The following is a 20,059-nucleotide window of genomic DNA, read 5'->3' as shown; positions in this document are numbered from 1 at the left end:
CTCTACATGGCTGCCTCCACAGGATCGTGAAGTCAGGTACTGATCGAGGTCCCAGTAAACAGGGTCCCTGCTGGGCCAGACCAAGCGACCATCCATTGCACCATCTTGATTCCAAGAAATTGGGAATGTGGGGACCCACATTATACAATTAGGAAACTGATCCAACTAGCTCAGTATTTTCTACGCTGGTAGTATACCCAGCCAGATGGGTGGGGTATCAACATCATCATCTCTCCAGGATTTCAGATGGGAATCTTTCCCATGGCTACCTGGAGATTCCAGGGCTTTGAACCTGGCACTTTCTGCATGTGAAGGAGATGCTCTCCCACTAAACCACATTCATTCCCCCAATGCTAAGACATAGGAAGCTGTGTTATACAGAGTGGCCCATCTAGCTCATACAGGCGGACATTCAGATGTCTCTGAGAAAACTGCAAGCAGGGAATGTTGGAAACCTGTTTTCCTCAGTGTGTCCAGCACCCAGCATTCATGGAAGACAAATGTCCACAGGCACCACAGGTCAGGTTCAAAGGCAGTAAAACAGCTGCTAAGAGGCAAAAAGCAGGGTAGTCCGCTCCATTAATGGCCTACTTGTAGACTTCTGCAGAGACAGCAACTTCTGGGTAAGGCTCAGTGGAGCTTCAGTCTGATCAAGAATTCATTTGTGAGCGCCCAATGATGGCAATGCCTCCAGCACCACCCTGACTTTTTAGTCCCCTTGTGTTGTACAGAGACAGCATTTGTGTTTACATATTCCAGCTTTCTCTTAAGGGGTCTGCTGAGGTTGCTTTGCCTGAACTGCCCCCTTCCCCCATCCATACACCAGCTCCAGGACTTGAAAAGAGTCTCCACATAGCAGCCATGAAGTGAAGAACAGGATCAGGCTACCTTCTTTAGGCTGAAAGGCTACATTCACTCGCAGTCCACCCTCCAGGTCCTGCATGCCAACAGTGGCTATGGCCACCCCACATGCACAACACACAGCCACCCACCCACTGGATTTGAGAAGTTGGCCATTTGCATCATTACACAGTAGAAAAACTCAGCAGAGACCCCCTGTATGGCATGGAAAATCAGCAGCTTCTACACTAGCAGCAAAAGGGATGCGGGTGGCGCTGTGGGTTAAGCCACAGAGCCTAGGACTTGCCGATCAGAAGGTCGGCGGTTCGAATCCCTGCAACGGGGTGAGCTCCCATTGTTTAGTCCCTGCTCCTGCCAACCTAGCAGTTCGAAAGCACCTCAAAGTGCTAGTAGATAAATAGGTACCGCTCCGGCGGGAAGGTAAACAGCGTTTCCGTGCACTGCTCTGGTTCGCCAGAAGCAGCTTAGTCATGCTGGCCACATGACCCGGAAGCTGTACGCCGGCCAATAAAGCGATATGAGCTCCGCAACCCCAGAGTCGGTCACGACTGGACCTAATGGTCAGGGGTCCAGTAGGGGTCCTTACACTAGCAGCAGGTATTCCTGGCATCAGATGGTGATGGCATGAATGCTCACAGGTCAAGCTGCAAGGAGCTGTTCCAATCAGTCTCCTTGCAGATGGTGCTAACAGCAATCCTCAGTCTCAAAAAGTGTCAAGGGTGGGAATCAGAGAGAAATCCCTTTGGCATATAAGGTATTCATCTATGGATTGTTGGGAAAGAGTCCCAAGTGAAATCTAGATTCCCAAGACATTTCCCCTTCACACGTTTGAGAATGTGCTATCAATAAATGGTATCACTGCAAAAGCTGAGTTTCCTAAGCCACCACTTGGCAATTCTTCCCTGTTGAGTCAGGGACAGGATGCTAGCGGCCCTTAAATGTTGTTGAACTCCCTGCTCCCATCAATCCAGCCAGCATTAAGCAAGGGTCAGGGACGGATGGGTGTTGTAGTCCAGCAACATCTGGAGGCCTTGGATGTTTGAGCCCCATTTCCCCTTACCACACCCCCACTGCTCACAGCAAGCTTGGAAGAACTTTGACGAGGAGGCGAAAACCATGTCAGTTTCAAGATTTTATTTTACCGTCAGAAAAGGGGAAGCTGATGATTCCAAATCTGTTACTCCAGATCTTTAGATTTACAGACAAAAACGCATCAAATCAATTTAACCCCAAAAAAAAAAAAAAATTCCTGCAAGGGACGGAGTGGGGAAGAGGAGTCGGGGGCAGAGACGTAGCTATGAAAGAGAACCGCGCACACACACGCTTGGTCCCAGTTCTAACACAAGTTTGGGACTCGCAATAGCCCCGCTGAGTTGGGCTGCTGAGCTGGAACGTGCCCACCTGACAAAACAGAGAGCAGGCCCTGCGAGGCCTCCTCTTTCCACGCCAGTGGGGTTTCTACTGGGGGGGGGCAGGGCTGCCCGGGCATCATGAAGGAGAAGCATCTAATCAAGGCAATAATAAATACTGACAGGCCAGGCACATGATTTCAAAGGCAGAACAGATACATAAGGCATTCACTGCTCTCGAATATTTGTCCATAGCAAGCTCTTTTGTTCGGATCAGGTGAGGAGCAGCTGAGCTGGGCCAATCCTTCTTCCAGCCCTGAAACCCAGGGACTGCCCTGGGACTGCAGGGCTTTGCAGCCAGTTTAGGTGTGACAGAACTAAGATGGAGATGACAGTGGCACTCGTAACTTCCACGCCCACCAACAGGCCCCACCTCCCTAGCTGGAAGCAAGCGCTTCTCTGGCCACAGGGAGCCTGTAAGGGGTAGCAGCTTAAGCCCTCGAGACATCAGCCTCAGCAGGGGGGTGGTCTGGCCAGAAGATGCAAAATCAGGAGGCGGGAGGGGGATGTGTTGGGGGACAGGACAGGAGCACATATAAAAAGTGTAACAAGGTTGGGGGGGGCCCTCCCTGGAGGATGTATGTTACACACATTAAGGCATCATGGTTACAGGAAACCATCACAAATGGAAAGCCGACCCATGTCTCCGGAGGAGAAGGGGCAAGCCATGAACATGATTGAGCCTGGAAACAATTGGGGAGGGACGGGGGGGGGGCAGCAGGCAGTTCCCAGCTCTGCATGGAATCAATTCCTCAGCGCCTTGCCCATCACCCAGAGACAGGAGTGCCTCCGAATCCTCTCCCCTGCAGGCAGGAATGTTGCTTCCCCTTCAGCACCTGCCTGAAATGTATTCAAAGTGGGTCAGAAGCAGCAGACCTCGTAATCGGGAGGCCAGAGAAAGGAGAGGGAGCACTTCCACCTCTGCGCTTGGGCCAGACAGTGCAGGTTTGGTCAATTTCTTTCAGTGATTCTTGGGAGGAAATATGTGGGGCGCTGAGCCAAAAGGTCTTCCTGATGAGCTTAAGAATGGGGAAGGGGGGAAGGGTATCCAATGCCAGCACTTTGGTACAGGGTGGGTGGGGGGTTTTTCTACTGTAGCCGCTGTCTGAGCAACTCTCAGGATTTGGCTAGGGAAGGGCTAATCCTTCCACTCCTTCTTGATGTTCAGGTTCCACTCCCAGGAAAGGTGGTCTGTCTTGTCGTCGTCTGTAAATTTGGATCGGATGTTGTAGCTGCCCCGAGCCAGCATGCCCTTGGGGGCTTCCTCCATGGGGGTCAGGAACTCGTAGTCTTCGGCCCGTGGCCCGTAGCTCCCAACCATGTAGTCAGTCTTGTCAACTAGAAGGAGAAAAAACAGACACAATACGTGAACCGGAATATCTGAAATACGCCCATGACTCTCCAAAGAGTTTTTGTGGGGAGAGGGAAGAGCCAGCCTTCCAAAGCCATTGGAATCACTCGCTGCTGCTGCTGCTGCCTGCATGGTTGGCATTCAAGCGGAAGCAACACATCCTCTGTATCAGCTCAAACACCAAGTTCCAGTTTTATTGAGGTAACGTTTCAAACTAAAAGTTGACAGAACGCTTCTGAAAAACCATTGCGAAGCCCCCTCCCCCCCTTTTTTTGCTCCGTAAAAAGCAAATGAAAGGTATGGGATCTACTGCACATGACCCCCCCCCCACTCCTTGACACTTACTTTTTACTCCTTTCCTGAATGTGTGCTGAATATACTTCAACCCCGAAACAATCTCTTTATGCACCTAAATAGACAGAGAATTCCATCAGCCAACATGCACTTTTCTCTGACACACAAAATCCTAAAGGCCAGAGCAATGTGCTTAGCGAACCGAAGGCTGACCAATATGACAAAAGACCTCACCCGAAAGGAGATTTTTAGCTGGTATTCAACACCTTCCTTCAGCACAAAGCACTGCTTCTTGAAACTCTCCAGGTCACCTGAATAACAAGGAGAAGGAAGGAATCAAAGACAGGCAAACTTTCCACTGAGAGTTTTAAAGCAAAGAGCAGCAGATTGATTTCCATGTACTATTAGCATAAAAAGCCCTTAACAACTTGGGACCAGTTTACCTACGAGATCCCTTTGCTCCACATGTGCCCATTTGATTACTTAGGATTGGCGCTACTGTGGGAGCCACATAATACCCATTCCTCATTTTTAAGAACTCAATTGTTTAGTGTGGCAGCACCTGCCCTTTGGAACTCCCTGCCTATTGAGGTCAAGCATTTGCCTTCACTGTACTCTTTTTGGTGCCTGCTAAATACATTCTGGTTTAGACAAGGCTACCCAGATGCTTAGAAATCTGGTTTAGCGTTTTAAATTTTATATGTTGTGAATGATTCACGATATCATTGTTTTATTTTTCACTGAGGTTTTTTTGGGTTCACTACTGGCACTACCTTGACTGACAGCACCCATGCATCCTTCTAGCCATGGAGAGTCAAAGCACGACCAGAATGAAAGAACACCAGAATGCCACAAGCCTAAACTGATGTCTGCTGTCCAGTTCAGACAATCCAAAGGCACGTATACTAGGCCATTTTGCAGGCTATTCAGCTGGCACTGCAGCACTCGGTAAAATGGCTGGGTTTGCACTGAGTCCTACCGTAGTCTAATATTTCCTTCTGTCCAAAAAGAAAGAAAAAGAGAATTGTGCATTCAGGTCCAGACTGTTTTTTCTTCTGGCAACCTGCTTATTCCAGCTGGTAGCTCTGCCACAACTCTGCAAACTGCACTCTCTCCTAGCCAAAGTCTGGCAGACCTTTCCCAGAATGCAAAGGTGCAGATGTGAAATGAGGCATGTGCCTTTGTTGGGTGACTGCTCTACCACTGGACCGGTAGGCTGTCTGAACAGCCAAATATAAATTTGGCTGCTCTGAAACTAAGAATTAGTTTATCTCATGGATCATTGCTGAGCCCTAAGATGACTTTAACACACGCCTATTCTGTAATAGGCAAGACGAGCCTTAAACCACATCACAGCAGCAACAGTGCAGGAAAAACTCTCTTCAAATGGCTCTCAGATCTGGCAATGACCTCTTCCCTATCAAAACTGGGTGCAAAGCAAATGCTATAGGGCGAAACTCTGTGTAGTAGTAGATGTTTGTATAGGGCTGGCTATCTGCAGTGAGAATGCAATGTATTGAGATAGAAAGATCCTCTGGTGAGCCAGTCTAGCCTACCTGTACAGGACCGATCATATATTCTGACTTAACCCACTAACCTGTGAGGTCCAACTCCAAGGGTCCAGGAGCAGTAGTGCAGACCAAAGTCAGTTTTGTTACCACCACGTTTGGAGTGCTGGGATCTGAAAGAGAAGATGAGGTATAAATACTAGAGAGTAAGAAGACCAGCCCTTAAGTATCTCATCTGATAGCTGCAGGCATGGGCTGAGAGCAGAGCAGCAAAAAAGCATGGCAAGTATGGATCCACCAATGTACTGCGCAGCAGTCAACAAACCTGCAACCTGGTGAGCCTTTGGGTTGTATCCAATTCAATTGCCCCAATAAGGACCTCTGCCTGTGCAATTGGGCTTGTTCTCCCTCCTTTCTCCCCATGCACCTCCATTCTGGGTTTTCCACCACCAGCTCCGCTGAGCGAATTTGGGGAGACTGAAGGGAAGTCTTATTGTGCAGGCCAAAGTCCTTGTGCTAACAGGTCAACTTCACTGGGTACAACCCTTTGTGTCTAAGTTTACTTAATGTTCTCTTCACAATTGGACTGTACTGAAAGCCACAAGTGGATCCCAAAACTGAGATTAAGAGGAAAGCTTTGTGCCTTTAACTCTCATGGTTCCCTGGTCCCTATAGTTTCCCACCCCCTACCCGCCTACCAGTACCTCTACTTATTCCCCACCATCTCAGGTGCTCCCCAAAAAAGTAATTAGCAGTGTGTGTGAGTATGTGAGTATGTGAGTGTGTGTGTGTGTGTGTGTGTGTGTGAGAGAGAGAGAGAGAGAGAGAGAGAGAGAGAGAGAGAGAGAGAGAGACACTAGAGAAGGCTTACACAAGTTTACTCCTGACTTAGTTCTGCTTACAAACCTGTAGAGTTTATTCAAAGTCTAAAGTTCCAGTTTGCAGAGACAATTCCCCCCTCAAGACCATGGATTTCAGGGCTGGGCAACTCCCAAGCTTCTTTCCTCAGGACATCAGCTCTTGGCTTAGACCAGATGGTTTCCACACCACATCCAAATGGAAGAGGGCCAAATACTTTTGGAGAAGCATGCATGTGTGAGAAAGCGGGGCAGGTTTCAGAAGGCCTGCTTCCCTCACACAGTAGGCACAAATACGTCCTCCAGGGACTCACCGACAGCAATGGCAACATTTCCCAACAGGGCCTCCTTGTACTTGCGTAAACTCTCATCATCCTTGTCCAGTTCCTGAATCTCCTGGATGCTCTTCTGGGCAGGGGGCTTGTAGTTGACAGAGTGCTCGTCCTCCTCATTTTCAGCTGCAATCTGGGCCAGCTGTTCGGGGGTAGGCTCTTGTTCAGCCATTTCTGCAACTATGACCTATTTGGGGGGGGGAGGGGAGAGAAGGAAGGGACACAAACAAGCACATTAGCTACGGCAACTTGGCTAGAAACCACAATGTCTGCAAGGGGAAAACCCTTGCCAAAGCTCAAGGAAATTCCCCAGGTGCTGTAATCCTTTAACTTTCTGAGATTTCTGTCTTGGTGCACAGAATTCCTGAAGGAATTAAAGGCACAGAGACGGAGGTTCCTAGCTGATATGCTCCCCTCCTCCTCCTCAAAAGAGGCACCACAGGATGTGAACCTTTGCACTTTGCCCCCTGCTGCTGAAGTTAAAGAGCTTCACTGCCAGACAGATGTTCTGTTCCACCTCACTCAGGAGCTGGAAGGAAGGGAATCAGCTGAGTGACAAGCTTGCTGCTCCACCCTAGTCTTTATCACTGCATGCTAGCTCCATTAGCCAAATTCTGCCCCGTACAAGCCAACGACCCCCCCAACTCACACAGCAGGCAGGCTAGGGCTGGCAGCACCTGCTGCCCGTCTGAAAGAGAAATGAAGCCAACGCTAAACAAAGCCAGCGAAGGTGGCTGCTGCTCTTGGCTGGGGTGGGCAGGCAGAGGGAGCAGTCATGGAGTGAGGTGGGGTAAGCTTCCTCCAGGCTCTCTCAGGACAGCGAATAGGAAGCTATTATGGTAACCATGGTTAAAGGAGCCTGCTCTCATTATAAAACCCGGTTCAGACACTCCCAACTCCTCCGCAGGCTACAAAAAGCCCTTTGAAGTTGCAACTCATCCCAGGGGGCTCCCTGGAAAGGTTAGAAATGATCTGAGGTGGTGTTCTCAAGCAACAGGGTTTCAAAGGCCTTGGAATTTTCCTTTTGTGCTGTTGGCAACCAGCAAGCTCGGGCCTCTTGTCTTTTTTTAAATAAATAAAAATGGTGGTTCAGGGGAAGTAGCTGTTCCGCTGCCACCAATTTTCTTCCTCTTGTGCCTCTCCTCTCCTCGGATTCACTTTGCATAAATATGCAGAGGTCAGAACAAGGGCTAAAATCACGCCAACAGCCACTACGCAGATGCTAAAAGGACCCAATGAGGGGAGAGTGGAGCGCACTTGAAACCTGGAACAAACTCCACACTAACCAAACTGATTAGTTGTGGACGGCCTGTTGCTTCCAAAGTACAATCTCATTTGAATAGCGTGAAGAGGGAGCAAGACAAGGCCCTGAGGAGCTGTGACAAACAATAAGTTGAAGTGAAGCCAGGTCTTTTGTCTCAAAGCATCACAAACGGGAAAAGAGCATCAGGATGCCAGATGAATCCTGCTAAACATTAAAAAAAACAAAAAACTTTGGCACTTTATTATGAAATCTTATTGGGTAACAAGGCAGAAAACAATATACTCCCCCCCCCCCTCACCCAGTGAGCTTTCAAAGGTCTTCTCTGCTCATAAAAAGCTGCATATAATGCAGCGGACATTGGGCCTATCTAGTTCAGGGCAGCCTACACTGACTGGAAGCAGCTCTGCAGGGTTTTTAAGCCTGCGGTCTTCCCCAGCTCTGCTATGGAGATAAGTCAGGGACTTTTTGCATGTTCTCCACCACTGAGATATGGCTCTTGAGTCCAGCCCAGCCCCCAACTGTGCTCTGAAGTTTGTGTACCTCCAAATTTCAGGACCAGACACCTGGCTGTAGGAACTGCCTCAACAACAGCAGTATTTGCTACTTAGTCCTCTTTGAGTGAAGCACCCGATCTTGCCTGCACCTGCAGGATTTGGATGAAGCAGCAAATCTCAAACTGGGCAAAAGTATGCCAAAGTCAATCAAAACTGTACAGTACAGTCGTACCTTGGATCCCAAACGCCTTGGTACTCGGACGTTTTGGCTACCAAACACTGCAAACCCGGAAGCGAGTGTTCCGGTTTGCGAATGTTCATTGGAACCCAAACGTCTGGTGTGGCTTCCACTTGGCTGCAGGAGCTTCCTGCAGCCAAACAGAAGTTGCGCTTTGGTTTCCAACGTTTTGGAAGTTGAACGGACTTCCAGAACAGATTTTGTTCGACTTCCAAGGTACGACTGTATTTCAATTTTCAGGAAGATTTCTCTGCCCTTGTATTTGATGGAGAACAAATGAAAATGGGGACAGAAATGTTTTTTCACTAATTATTCAATCAGGTAACGGACAGCAGTTCTGGAAGGGATTTGTTCATGTGGCTTACAATGTATCTGATGTTTTGTGATGTCATAATACGATGTCATAATAATTTTTCTAACCTTGGCACAAGCAGTGTTAGAAACTAAAATATATAAGCTAGGTGCCATACGGCTCCTTAAACCAAGGTTACAGTTGCCAAAACGGAATGTCTAGTTGACATTTTTTGGGCAAGACGGCTCTAAAGTCTTATTTTTCAAACGACAGACTGACTGTGATTGATTATTAGTTAAACATCTGGCTAGTTCGGATTACATTCTTGGGCTAGGTTAGGAGCTTTGTGAACTTACAAGAAGAAAAACACTTTATTTAGAGACAGTCCAGATATATATTGGCGTAATCCTACCTCTTTTTCTTAATGGTGACATGAACCATTCATAACATATGAACATTATTCACAACTGTGAGCAGGGTAAGTGAAGACAATCTACAACAAATTAACTATAATGTCGTTCACTGCTCCTGTTCACGTTGTAGAGAAAACATTTCGGTTCCTGAAATTCATTCTGATTGTGCAGATAAAATATAACCAATAGAATTGTACAGGATGGGGTATTGGTATGTGAAAACAGTCAAGATCCAAGGATCCCCAGGTGTGCACCTCCAGATGGTGATGTCAAGCGCCATCCTGTCACTCAGGCATCTTCACTTGGTTTCAAGTGGCCGACAATCAGATGCAAAATGCACCTGGCAAATTTTGTACAATGGCCACAAGTCTCCTTGCTCGTCCTGCTGAAACAGATATTAGCACAGCTAGCTCTCTAGAAAATGAAGCTTATGGGTTGTTGTTGTTTTTAACAATTAAGAGTAGAAATGCCAGGATTTCGATCAACTAACCAGGACTCAGCACAGCTGGAACAACTTTTTATTGGAAGGAAGAACTCCACAAAGATGGCTCAATGTGCAAAACTTTATCCTCTATCAACTGGGAAAGTACAACACATCACATAGGATGATCTGTGGCTTCCATCCGCAAGCATGCGTAACTCTCAAAGGGGAAGCAGACGTGGAAGGAACACTCCAAAGGGCAAACATCAGAAAACTCAACTATGTTTGTAACATAGGCCACTTCTGCACCAGACATATAAAGTATGATTACACCACCTTAACATTTGGTCCTTCCTACAAAGGGCTCTGGGAACTGCAGTTTGTTTAGGATGCTAAGAGCTGCTTTCCTCCTTTGCAGAGGTATAATAACTCACAACTTCCTGAGAAGAGGGACTGGCTGTTAAACCACTCTGGGAGTTGTAACTCTGGTTCCCAGGATTCTTTGGAAGAAGCCACATAAAAGAGCTTTAGTATGGTGCAGATGTGGCCTCCGTGACTATCTCTATGTCTTCAGTATAAAGAAACGCTTGCTTCTCCATAGCAAGTCTCCTCGATTTAAGCTTCTTTCAAAGAGACTGGTGTGGTTGTTCTACCTGAGTCCTTGAAAAGGCGCAAGTACTGATTTAGGGAGGCTAGGTATTACATGGACACAAACAAGTGCTCCAGACTTCTCATAAACACTGACATTTGCTGATGTACATGTGTTGTGAAAGGGCAGGGCTACAATCTTTTTACTAGAGCAGTCTTAACTACTACTACGATTTAAAGTTGACTGAACAAATACACTGACTCCTCACCTTTCACAGGGGAGAGAGTCAAAAGGCAGAGATTTCCAAGATACCAGGCAGCCAATACAAACAGTCTTCTTCATAAATATTCAGTAGCAAGGCATCCGCCAACATGTTCCTAAGCCAAGACAACTATGTTGAAATGAGCAACTAGGCACGCCCCACTTCAGAAGCTGTGTTAGAAACTCAGATATATAAGATAGGCACCAAGTGGCTCCTTAAACCAAGGTTGCAAAATTCACCCGGAGCCTGTCTAATTTTGAACACTGTTCACAAAACCAAGGATAAGGAATAGGAAATGACCTGGGGCAGTTACCTTCCAGAGGAGGAACACCAACCCAAATTGCCCCTGTCCCTCCTTGCATCATAGAACTGCAAAACATACTTCAGCAATCTTCAAAAAAAAATCCAGGAACTGAGGGAGACCTACCTTGGAATAAAAGGTGTAGGAAAAACTACAGTGGTACCTCAGGTTACATACGCTTCAGGTTACAGACTCCACTAACCCAGAAATATTACCTCGGGTTAAGAACTTTGCTTCAGGATGAGAACAGAAATCGTGCTCCAGCGGCGTGGCGGCAGCAGGAGGCCCCAATCGCTAAAGTGGTGCTTCAGGTTAAGAACAGTTTCAGGTTAAGAACAGACCCCAGAACGAATTAAGTTCTTAACCTGAGGTACCACTGTATACCGCGGAAGGGGAGTTGTGTGTAATCTGAAGGCTACACAGAAAAAAGCAGTTGTCTGCCCCCGCCTTGGGAGTTGTTTTCTTGTGTGCACACAGGGTCCACAAGGGGGGAAGCTGTTGGCGAGAAGCATTTTCCTCGCTCCAGCTGGAGTGCCCCTTGAAGGCACAGCGGCTGGCTGTCAGGACTGGAAGTATAAAATGATGAAGCCCTGCCCTACCACTGGAAAGCAGAAATGCCCCTCCCCTTCAAATCAGGAAGCTGGCTCGGGCCCCAAGGGTGTGACCACATGCCTTAGACGTTACTGAAGAGCTGCTGCCACTGGCACAGCTCAGCTGCTTTCCTATGTGGGTTAGGCCCACTTACAGGATTCTGCCTACATCCCACTTCTTTTCCCCTAAAGGCAGCCAAGAAGCAATTTATTGGGGGGGGGAGAGAGACTATCAGAAGTACCTATTATACCACCCACGCTAGCATCATGCAGTCCCAAGTTGTGCTGCTAGGCTCACTGTTGTCCCTGCTTCCACCCCAACCCCGTTAAAAGCAGCTAGTAGGATTCATGTGCAGTCTCATGAAAAATTCCCTGCCATACACAAACACAGCCACACACCACCTCCAATCCTGGAACCGACATCCACATTACAAGTATTGCTGCAGAGCGAGGACCTTGCCATCTTTTATGCACCCCAGAAAACTAAGTGAGGTACACAGCAATAGCAGCAATTATGAAATACAGGGATCGGGGCAATACACACTGAAGTAACCTTGTTAATAAACCCACAGGCCTACAAAAAATGTTAATAGCGTGTGGGTGTCTTCCCTCCTCTGGCAGTCCAAGGGGCTTTTGTGATGGGCACAGAAGAGGGATGTTGTGACTCTCCCATTCACTTGCCTGCATGCAATTCCTTGTTGCCTATGACTACCCAATTAATGCAAGGCTGCACTACAGAAAAGAGTCAGGCAGACAATGGGTCCACTTGGAGAGAGACACCATCGAAAACATCCCCACAACAGCATACCCATTTCTCCAAAACAAACTGAAGAAAATCCCCACAACACAGGTTCACACTGAAGAAAAAAGTAGGCAAACTATCCCAATCCCCATTAACCCCCCCCCCGGCCCATCACCCACATATTACAACACGAAGCACAAAACCTCCAGATAAAAACCTGGCACTGTCTAAAAGACTTCTATGAAAACAACAAACCCATACCAAAACAAGAAATACAAGCCAAACTAGGGGACACGGAAATACCTTGGCTACCACACCATCAACTACATGGCTTCTTAAACAATCCAGCAGTAAAATCAGCAGCGACTAGGCCCTTGATCACCTTAAAAACCTTCTCCTGGCAGCAGAGGGACATGGCAAAGGGATGGTATTCACAATATACAAAATACTGCTCCAAAATCCCACAAACTCCCTTAACGCAATCAAAGAGCAATGGGAGCATGACATAGGCTATGAAATTAACTCCACCCAATAGACTAGAATGTGGTCTAAACCTCCCTTTAAATCCGTATCAGCCAAAAGAAGGGAACTCACTCTGAAACTCACCTACAGGTAGTACTTAACACCACAGAAACTGCTGCTGATACGCCCAGGAACCTCACCAAGATGTTGGAGAGATTGCACCTCCACAGGCACATAGCTCCACATGTGGTGGGAATGCCCTAAAATCCAACCCTTCTGGACAGCAGTCCTACAAGAGATAGGCAAAATAACTAAACAGGTATTAGAACGCACCCCAGAACTGGCGCTACTGAACATCTTCCAAGATCATAATGACCACTCACATACAGAGCTTATATCCTAACCTACTCTCAGCAGCCAGAAGCCTCATAGCCAGACACTGGAGAGACCTGTGTGGAGTAAACATGGACCAATGGTATCAAATTGTATGAGAAAAGGCCTTACTAGAAAAGCTAACCGAAAAACTGAAACTGACACAGGGACAAATAGAAGAGGATGCCTTCACCCCAGTATGGCTCCCCTTTATCACATACACAGCCCAACAAGACAAGAAGAACCCACTGACAGAATACGAATCAGTCTGGCTTACCCGACCCAACAAGCCCTCTCCCCACCTCACAAATGCAAACAAACCCCACTGCAGCCAACCATAGTCACCAACCACACCCTGCCCCCCAATACCTCTCACTACCAAGGAAATGTAATAAACAAATAGAAAGAGAACCTGCCCAGTTGATTCTGACATAAAACCCCACACGTACACTGTATAAAAGAATATAAGCCTGACCACCCCACCCCTCTTCTCCCCAACCTTATACTGTACTCAACGCAATTGTCTCACAACAAATGTAACTGATTTGTAAGAAAGGCAAATGTTTAATAAAAATAAATTTAAATGGGGGGTGGAGAAAAGAGTCAGGCAGGAGCTGTCAGAACTGGACTGCATGATTCACCATTCACAAAGCAGCGCAAGCCCAGCAGCGGCACAGAATATGACGATACTTTGCCACCCCTGTCTCCCCGCCCCAGGCCAGAACGTTAATCCTCTAAAGACTTCTGTCGATATGAGGCTGGAAAGCCATTTCAACTGCCAGGACTTCCAGGGAAGGCAGACACCACAGCCTAGCCCCACCACACACGGGACTAGGCAGTCCTAGAAAGCAGACTTCGCTACCAGTACATGCAGATTTGCTGCAGGCAAAGGGGCCATGCAATTGTAGTATAACAGAGAAGGCTTTGAGGGGGGAGGGCAAGCTCATAGGTCCTTGCCAAGGAGCAGCTTCCCTTCACATCAGGTCACAAAATCCCTGCCTGCATTAAGAGGAGCAGCTTCCAATCAAAGAGGAAGGCCACTTTCTAACCAGCCTCTTAAGCCCCTTCCTTGGAGGAAGGGAGCAGTTTACTAAGGGTCAGCAGGATAAAGACCGCCTAGAGGGAACAAAGGCCCTTTATCGCCATTTCCAGGTGGCAGTCAAAGCAACACCAGCAGATTTGCTTTTAATCATGCTCTCAGACCCTCTGCTCATGAAATCTGCCGCAATGGCTGTGCCCAATACCAGAAATAGCCATTCAAGTTAGACTTTCCAGTTTTTCCAAGCACAGCAGAGGGGAAAAGTGGCACAAACTCTTGCAAGATTGGCACCACAGTATCTTAAGCAGCAGAGAGAACGAATTTTGGGTGGGTGGGGGAGACTCCCATGGAAATCACGCAGCGTTGTTCAAAGTCACAGTAAAGTAACTTGTGCTCCAAAGGACGGCCAGGGTTAGGCTGGTACAGCAAGGCCAAGAGTTTTGTACCATTCTAAAGCAGGACTGGGGAACCTGTGGTCCTCAAGACATTGGTGGACAACAACTCCCATCACGTTTAACCACTGAGCATGCTGCCTGGGGCTAATGGGTGTTGGCATCCAACAAGACTTGAAGGACCATCAATTCCTCACTCCTGCTTTATGGTGCCATGACGCCTTTCGATTCCAGCAAATAGCTAGGTGCAAGTCACATGAGCGAAAAGCCACATACATAAACTGAAATGCGAGCATCTATGTTTAACTACAGCAAGCTTTGTTTAGCTTCCCTTGTATTCACCCTGTCTATACTACTAGATCTTTCCATTATCGAACCACAAAATCATATGCAACAAGCTAAGTATTAGAACCTTTTGTACAACCTTAAATCTTCTACAGCAGAGAGCATGGGCAGGGTGATGCCTGTAAGCTTGCAGATACATGCAAATCATGGAATTTGGCATGAAAGCAAAAGCCAAAATGAATTCATTAGTGTTTAAAGCGCCAAAAGGTTTTGCTTTTGCTTAAACACAGATTAAACAAACACAGTTACCCCTCTTGTTGGGTATTACATTGTTTTAACAGTCATATCAGCACATTAAAAATGTTAAGGATCACCAACAGACCACAATAATATTTAGATACATTGGAACAATTTGTTCATACATGCATGCATAGCCTACACTAGACCATGTAGTGCTAACAGAGTTTAGGTCAAAGTTATGAGTGCATCATTTCAAAATTAGTTCATGTTTTCCACATGAACTACATTACACTTATTATTGGAAAATTATTCTATGCCATCTAGAATGAACAGGAAATTAAAGATGAAAAGAGCAAAAAAAGGGGGGGAGTTTATTTTAACGCTCTATTTGTGTCCTATCTGAACTGGAAAGTGTGCAAAGCTAGGGGGAGAAGATGGGTCAGAAAAAGGGGAATTAACTAGTACTGCAGCTTCAAGGACTATTTAGAACACTTCCCGTACTAATATAGAACTGACAAATTATCTAGGAACTGGAGCACCTCTAGACCTAAATATAGCTCTAGAGCAAGCAGGCATCCTCATGCACCTGAATTTGAGAGCCACTATCATGTTGACATGATTAACTCAGAGGGGTATAATAATCTGAGCCAATTTTGCATCTGAAGATTTCAGGCAGCACCTAAAAGTATCTGAGATTAAAAACAGCCAATTAGTAATACAGAAAAGCTTGCCTGCCCTCAAGTGATTAGGGTACTTAACTACATCCGTATGGTCCAATTCCCAATTGCTTTCACAGCAAATGGCTCTATATATTCTCTGCAGCATTAAAATGACCATCTCATTCCATGGTCAGCACAGACTGACCAATACAACACTGGTTATATCAGTCTGTTACATGCCACCCACTGGTCAGACAATGGGTCAATACAATGGTTCAGGGAGGGGAAACCTGCTTCACACACACTTTCATTCATGGGATAAAATCGCTATACTGTACAGAGGAAAGTAAATGTGTAAGCAATCTTTAGTATGAAAGGGTCAAAACTAATGCATTGGGCTCTATTATACAGCTAACATCTTTCAGGAGCAGCAGGGCAGCTTGTTTGCAACTGCCCAGCCGTACTGCTTGCCGGCACTGCTCCCAGTTTCTTCTACTGACAGACCCTCGCTACTCATCCAGCCTTTTCGCCCTTTGCAGGTTTCTAAAGGGAAGAAGGGGGGCTCAGAGAAGCAAAGACTCAAGGTCTTCCAAGAAAGCACAATCCACATCATTAATCAGACTGCCAGACAGACAGAGGAACATTCAGCACTGCAGGGAAGACACAGGGTTTTGCCACCAGGGAAATTTGCTGCTGATGAGCGGCAAGAACAGAAGCTCCTCACACGAATGGTCCCCAAGGCTGAACCACTAATTCACTTTGGCAGAAGGTTCCATCTGAACGAACTGGAGATCCCATTAGCCTTAGAGCTAATGCACTCTGCTGAGGTGAGGGAGAAAGGGATCAGTGGGGAGTTTGGATTTATCCTTTTTACATGCACAATTGAGCCAGGGGATGCAGGAAGCCATTGATTGCCAGATCATGTAACTCTTGCTGGTTTTGACCACATCTGTTAGCATTTCGTACAGAATTGAAAAGACTTTGTTGCTAACACATTCACAGCCTTTAAAGCTGGGAGAACAGCCTGATACAGAACTCTTTCACAAACTGGCATTTCATAGCCTCCAAGCATTGGTGAGCTTTGCTTGAGTGCTCTGGAGTTCTCATACTGGTGGAGAATTAGGCATGACAGACTCTAATCTGCATCTACCCACTGTACAACGTTCATTTGCCACAATGTGTTAGCTGATAGTACAAGTTTGCTAAGCTGCAGCATACACAAGCACTCACCATGGAAACAGAGCAGCAAATATTGACCAGAGTAAAGGCATGACAGGAGTCCTGGCTTTTACTGGTACTGCTACAGTGCCAATCTAAAACATTACGAAGCCCAAAGCCAGTAGATCACTGGTGCTGAAAGGTCAGAGTTGTGTGTTGGCTGAGCTCTGAATGCTGGAACTGAGAAAGTGAAGACCAAGCTGGCAGGACCCCTTACAGAATAGCGCCACAAGATTGGCAAAGCAGCTGAAGCAATCCAGTGTAAAGTAGGTAGATAGACTGGATAACTTGTAGCACACTGGCAGCTAGATCACTTACCAAAGATCCACTAATCACTGCTTGACTGTAGTCACTGAAATCCTTAATTACAATTCCTTTATTTCACCCACAGCCTGCTGAAAAGGAAAAAAAAAAACACCCTGTACCTTCCCTAAAGCAGAAGGGAGTCATCTTCCTTGCTGAGTTTTTTCATACAGAATGGCTACATCAAGGATAAAGCTTCTGCTTAGAGTGATTCACTGAGTATCAAGCTTGACCAGATTTCAGTCCCCCGGGACTCTCTGACCCAGGGGCCAATCTTGGCATTCTGGACTTCCCCATTTGGACAGTGAGGCCACCTTGGGCAAGCCACTCTTATGTACCTTACCCCACATGAGTAGGGACAGGGCTTAGCCAAAAGGGTGAGGTCTTGTCATAGTCTGCTTAAGCAGCTTCCGAAGTGCCCAACAACCAGCTGGTTGTAAGGAGTCAGAAGCCCTGCACAAAGCAGGAACACAGCACTAAGCAGGATCATCTTCCAACTTTGGTTTGCAGTGAAATAAGCTGCTGAAATGAAGTGGGAAGGGAACCTTGCTTTTAGCATCACCTTGCTGCCTGCTACTTCTCTGGACATCATTTGTGACTGTGACATGTGGCCTGTAGAGCCAAAAAGGTCCCCACCCTGAACCAAATATTGGCTGATTAGATGCAGCCTATAAGAGGAAGCCTACTGTGCAACCAGGCTGATTCAGGAAATGTAGCTAAGATTTAGTGCACTCTCAGAAAGGTTGCAGACAAAATACATGTTGCATCTAAGCAGCTTTACCCATTACAGACATAAAATTACTGTTAGAAGGAATGTTGTTTTACAGCCTTTTTCGTAATTTCCTCCCGAATACGGCATGAATTTATATTCTTATAACTGTTTGCAGGACTGAGAAGTTGGCACTAGATTTACACACACCTTACAGATAAGGTATGACTAACCTGTGCAGATAACATTGTGTCTCCCACTCTGCTACTAGTGGATGCTTTGACAACAGAACACTCCGTAACTAATAGAGTCCAGGTCTGTGGGTACCCATCCAGCATCTCTAGGTCTTTCCAAAAGATTGCTAGAAGAATAGATCAGCCATTTTACCCCAAAAACATTTTATGTGTCATTAATCCAGTGCGAAAAAGTGATACAGCCCTACCTATGGCAACAAAGCCCCACAAATGCATAGTGGTCAAATAAATCCTCTGCATCCAGTGACTTTTAGCCACAAATATGATCATGCTGCCATAAATATGTACCCTATTATCAATCACATCTTGCTATGGAATTAACATTAGCTGCATAGCATGCCGTTAGTCCATAGGATATGCATTTCATCCACATCTCAATGTGCAGACAATTAGTCCCAATGTTTCAATCCAACCCCTTTCTAAGGTTCTATAAGCAGAGCCAACACGAAGCATATACCATGGAGAGAACAGGCTCAAATTAAGGTTCTGTTAATAAAACAGCTTGAGTAGTGACCTTCTTTAGTGATTGCAATATGAACGATCACCCACACCAGGGCTTAATATAAAAAGGAGAGATGCTCTTCAAGCCTGTAGAGTGTTCACATTAAGACTCCCATCAGCCCTAAGCAGCATGGTAAGGGGTGACAGGAGTCCAACAACACCTGGATACCACCACATTGGCTTCCTCTGTGCTAAACCTAGAAACAGAAATATATCAACTCAGTCATGGATGAAATGGTACTCTCTGTACAACACTGAGCCCCCCTTACTCCAGGGGGGAAACCAGTGTCAAAATGCCAAGTTTTAGCTCAAATAAAGCACTGAGCCATACTGAAGCTCACCCATACTCTCTCATACAGCGACTTTCTCAAAGGCCTTGTGTGAAATTTCATGTCACGATACACCAAGGAGGCACTTAGAAAAATAATATTAACACACACTTGCTGCAGGCTTGACTTGAAGGAAATTGCTGAGGAAAAAAATAAGAGCTCCTATGGAGAAAAGACCAGGAAGCCAGGAAGTTGTGAAGGCCAGCAACGCCTACCTAAGCAGCTATAGAGCAGGTAGAGATACACTTTATGCCTATTCCAACAAAACAGACAAAGAAACAAAAGCAATTTATAATGGGAACTGGTCACTTATTATAAAGGAAGGCAGGAACAAGAAATCTGGGTATGAACAGAGTAAAAAATGATCCAGGATTAGCAATCAGAAAGGGAAGTTTATTCCCTCCCGCACCCTATGCGAGCAGGTGCCTACATGGCAGCACTAACAGGCACGGGAGACTATTAAGCGATGGAGAGAGATATTTAACTTGATCTAAGTAATAGCAGAATAAGGAGGAGAGGAAGTCAGCTGCAGAGCTCAATGGACGGCACCCCAACCGAGATATTAACGGGAGCGCGCAGAGGTCGCCCATTCATAACGCAAACCGGCCCTGAGGGGTGCGACTCCCACTAGGGCGGAAGGGAAACCATAAAACCGCCCCGGAGAGGCGACGGCGAGCAGAAACGGCGGGCAACCATCATCGCCAAAGCGAAAGGAGGGTGGGGTGAAGAAGCCGGATGGGGAGGGGGGAAATTCGGGAGAAAAGGAGGCTCCCAGGCACTGCAGCAGCAGCCCGCCCCCAACCCCAGAAGTCCCGACCTCAGCCGCAGCCCCCTTGCCCAGCGCCGGCCTCTACCTTGCGCCGGTGCCGCTGCTCCTGCTATTTCTGCCGCCACCGGTGACAAACGCCGCCCGCCACCGCCCAGATCCACCCCGCGCGCGCGCCCCCGCCCCCACACTTCCGCGATGCTCCCTTGGCGTCACTTCCTTCCACCGGCAGGCAGGCTATCCCGGCTGCCACCCGCCCTCCGTGGAAACGTCACGTCTGGTGAGCGGGCCGCGCATTGGCTTCTAAAGCGG

General features: G+C 47.0%; 1 protein-coding gene and 2 long non-coding RNA genes across 3 annotated transcripts in view; 2 read left to right on the top strand and 1 right to left on the bottom strand.

Moving 5' to 3' along the window:
• Nucleotides 1-20,059, top strand: part of LOC308582081 — a 46,366-nt gene that overhangs the window by 8,402 nt on the left and 17,905 nt on the right. The gene's annotated exons all lie outside the window — the stretch shown is intronic.
• Nucleotides 1,981-19,956, bottom strand: ARHGDIA (Rho GDP dissociation inhibitor alpha). The gene is made up of 6 exons (XM_081184893.1): nt 19,836-19,956; nt 6,595-6,799; nt 5,513-5,596; nt 4,150-4,226; nt 3,967-4,030; nt 1,981-3,608 (listed from the first exon to the last, which is right to left on the bottom strand). Exons 2-6 carry the CDS (start codon nt 6,782-6,784, stop codon nt 3,409-3,411), a joined length of 615 nt encoding a protein of 204 aa, XP_081041019.1. The 5' UTR covers nt 6,785-6,799; nt 19,836-19,956; the 3' UTR covers nt 1,981-3,408.
• On the top strand, nt 7,263-10,075 carry LOC308582079. The gene is made up of 2 exons (XR_014005478.1): nt 7,263-9,378; nt 9,773-10,075. It is a non-coding gene; the product is annotated as an uncharacterized lncRNA (long non-coding RNA).

This window comes from Podarcis bocagei (genome assembly GCF_964188305.1).
Source record: "Podarcis bocagei genome assembly, chromosome: 2".
Lineage (NCBI taxonomy): Eukaryota > Metazoa > Chordata > Lepidosauria > Squamata > Lacertidae > Podarcis > Podarcis bocagei.
The sequence above is the reverse complement of the archived record's forward strand: the minus strand, read 5'-3'. Positions and strand labels throughout refer to the sequence as shown.

Bases quoted from the DNA above. Each gene is read 5' to 3' on its own strand.
- ARHGDIA (XM_081184893.1), bottom strand. From the start codon at position 6,784: ATGGCTGAACAAGAGCCTACCCCCGAACAGCTGGCCCAGATTGCAGCT. The intron at 4,227-5,512 runs GTTAGTGGGTTA...CTTGTTATTCAG, and splicing joins CTTGGAGTTGGACCTCACAG to GTGACCTGGAGAGTTTCAAG. The intron at 3,609-3,966 runs GTAAGTGTCAAG...TTCTCCTTCTAG, and splicing joins ATTCAGGAAAGGAGTAAAAA to TTGACAAGACTGACTACATG.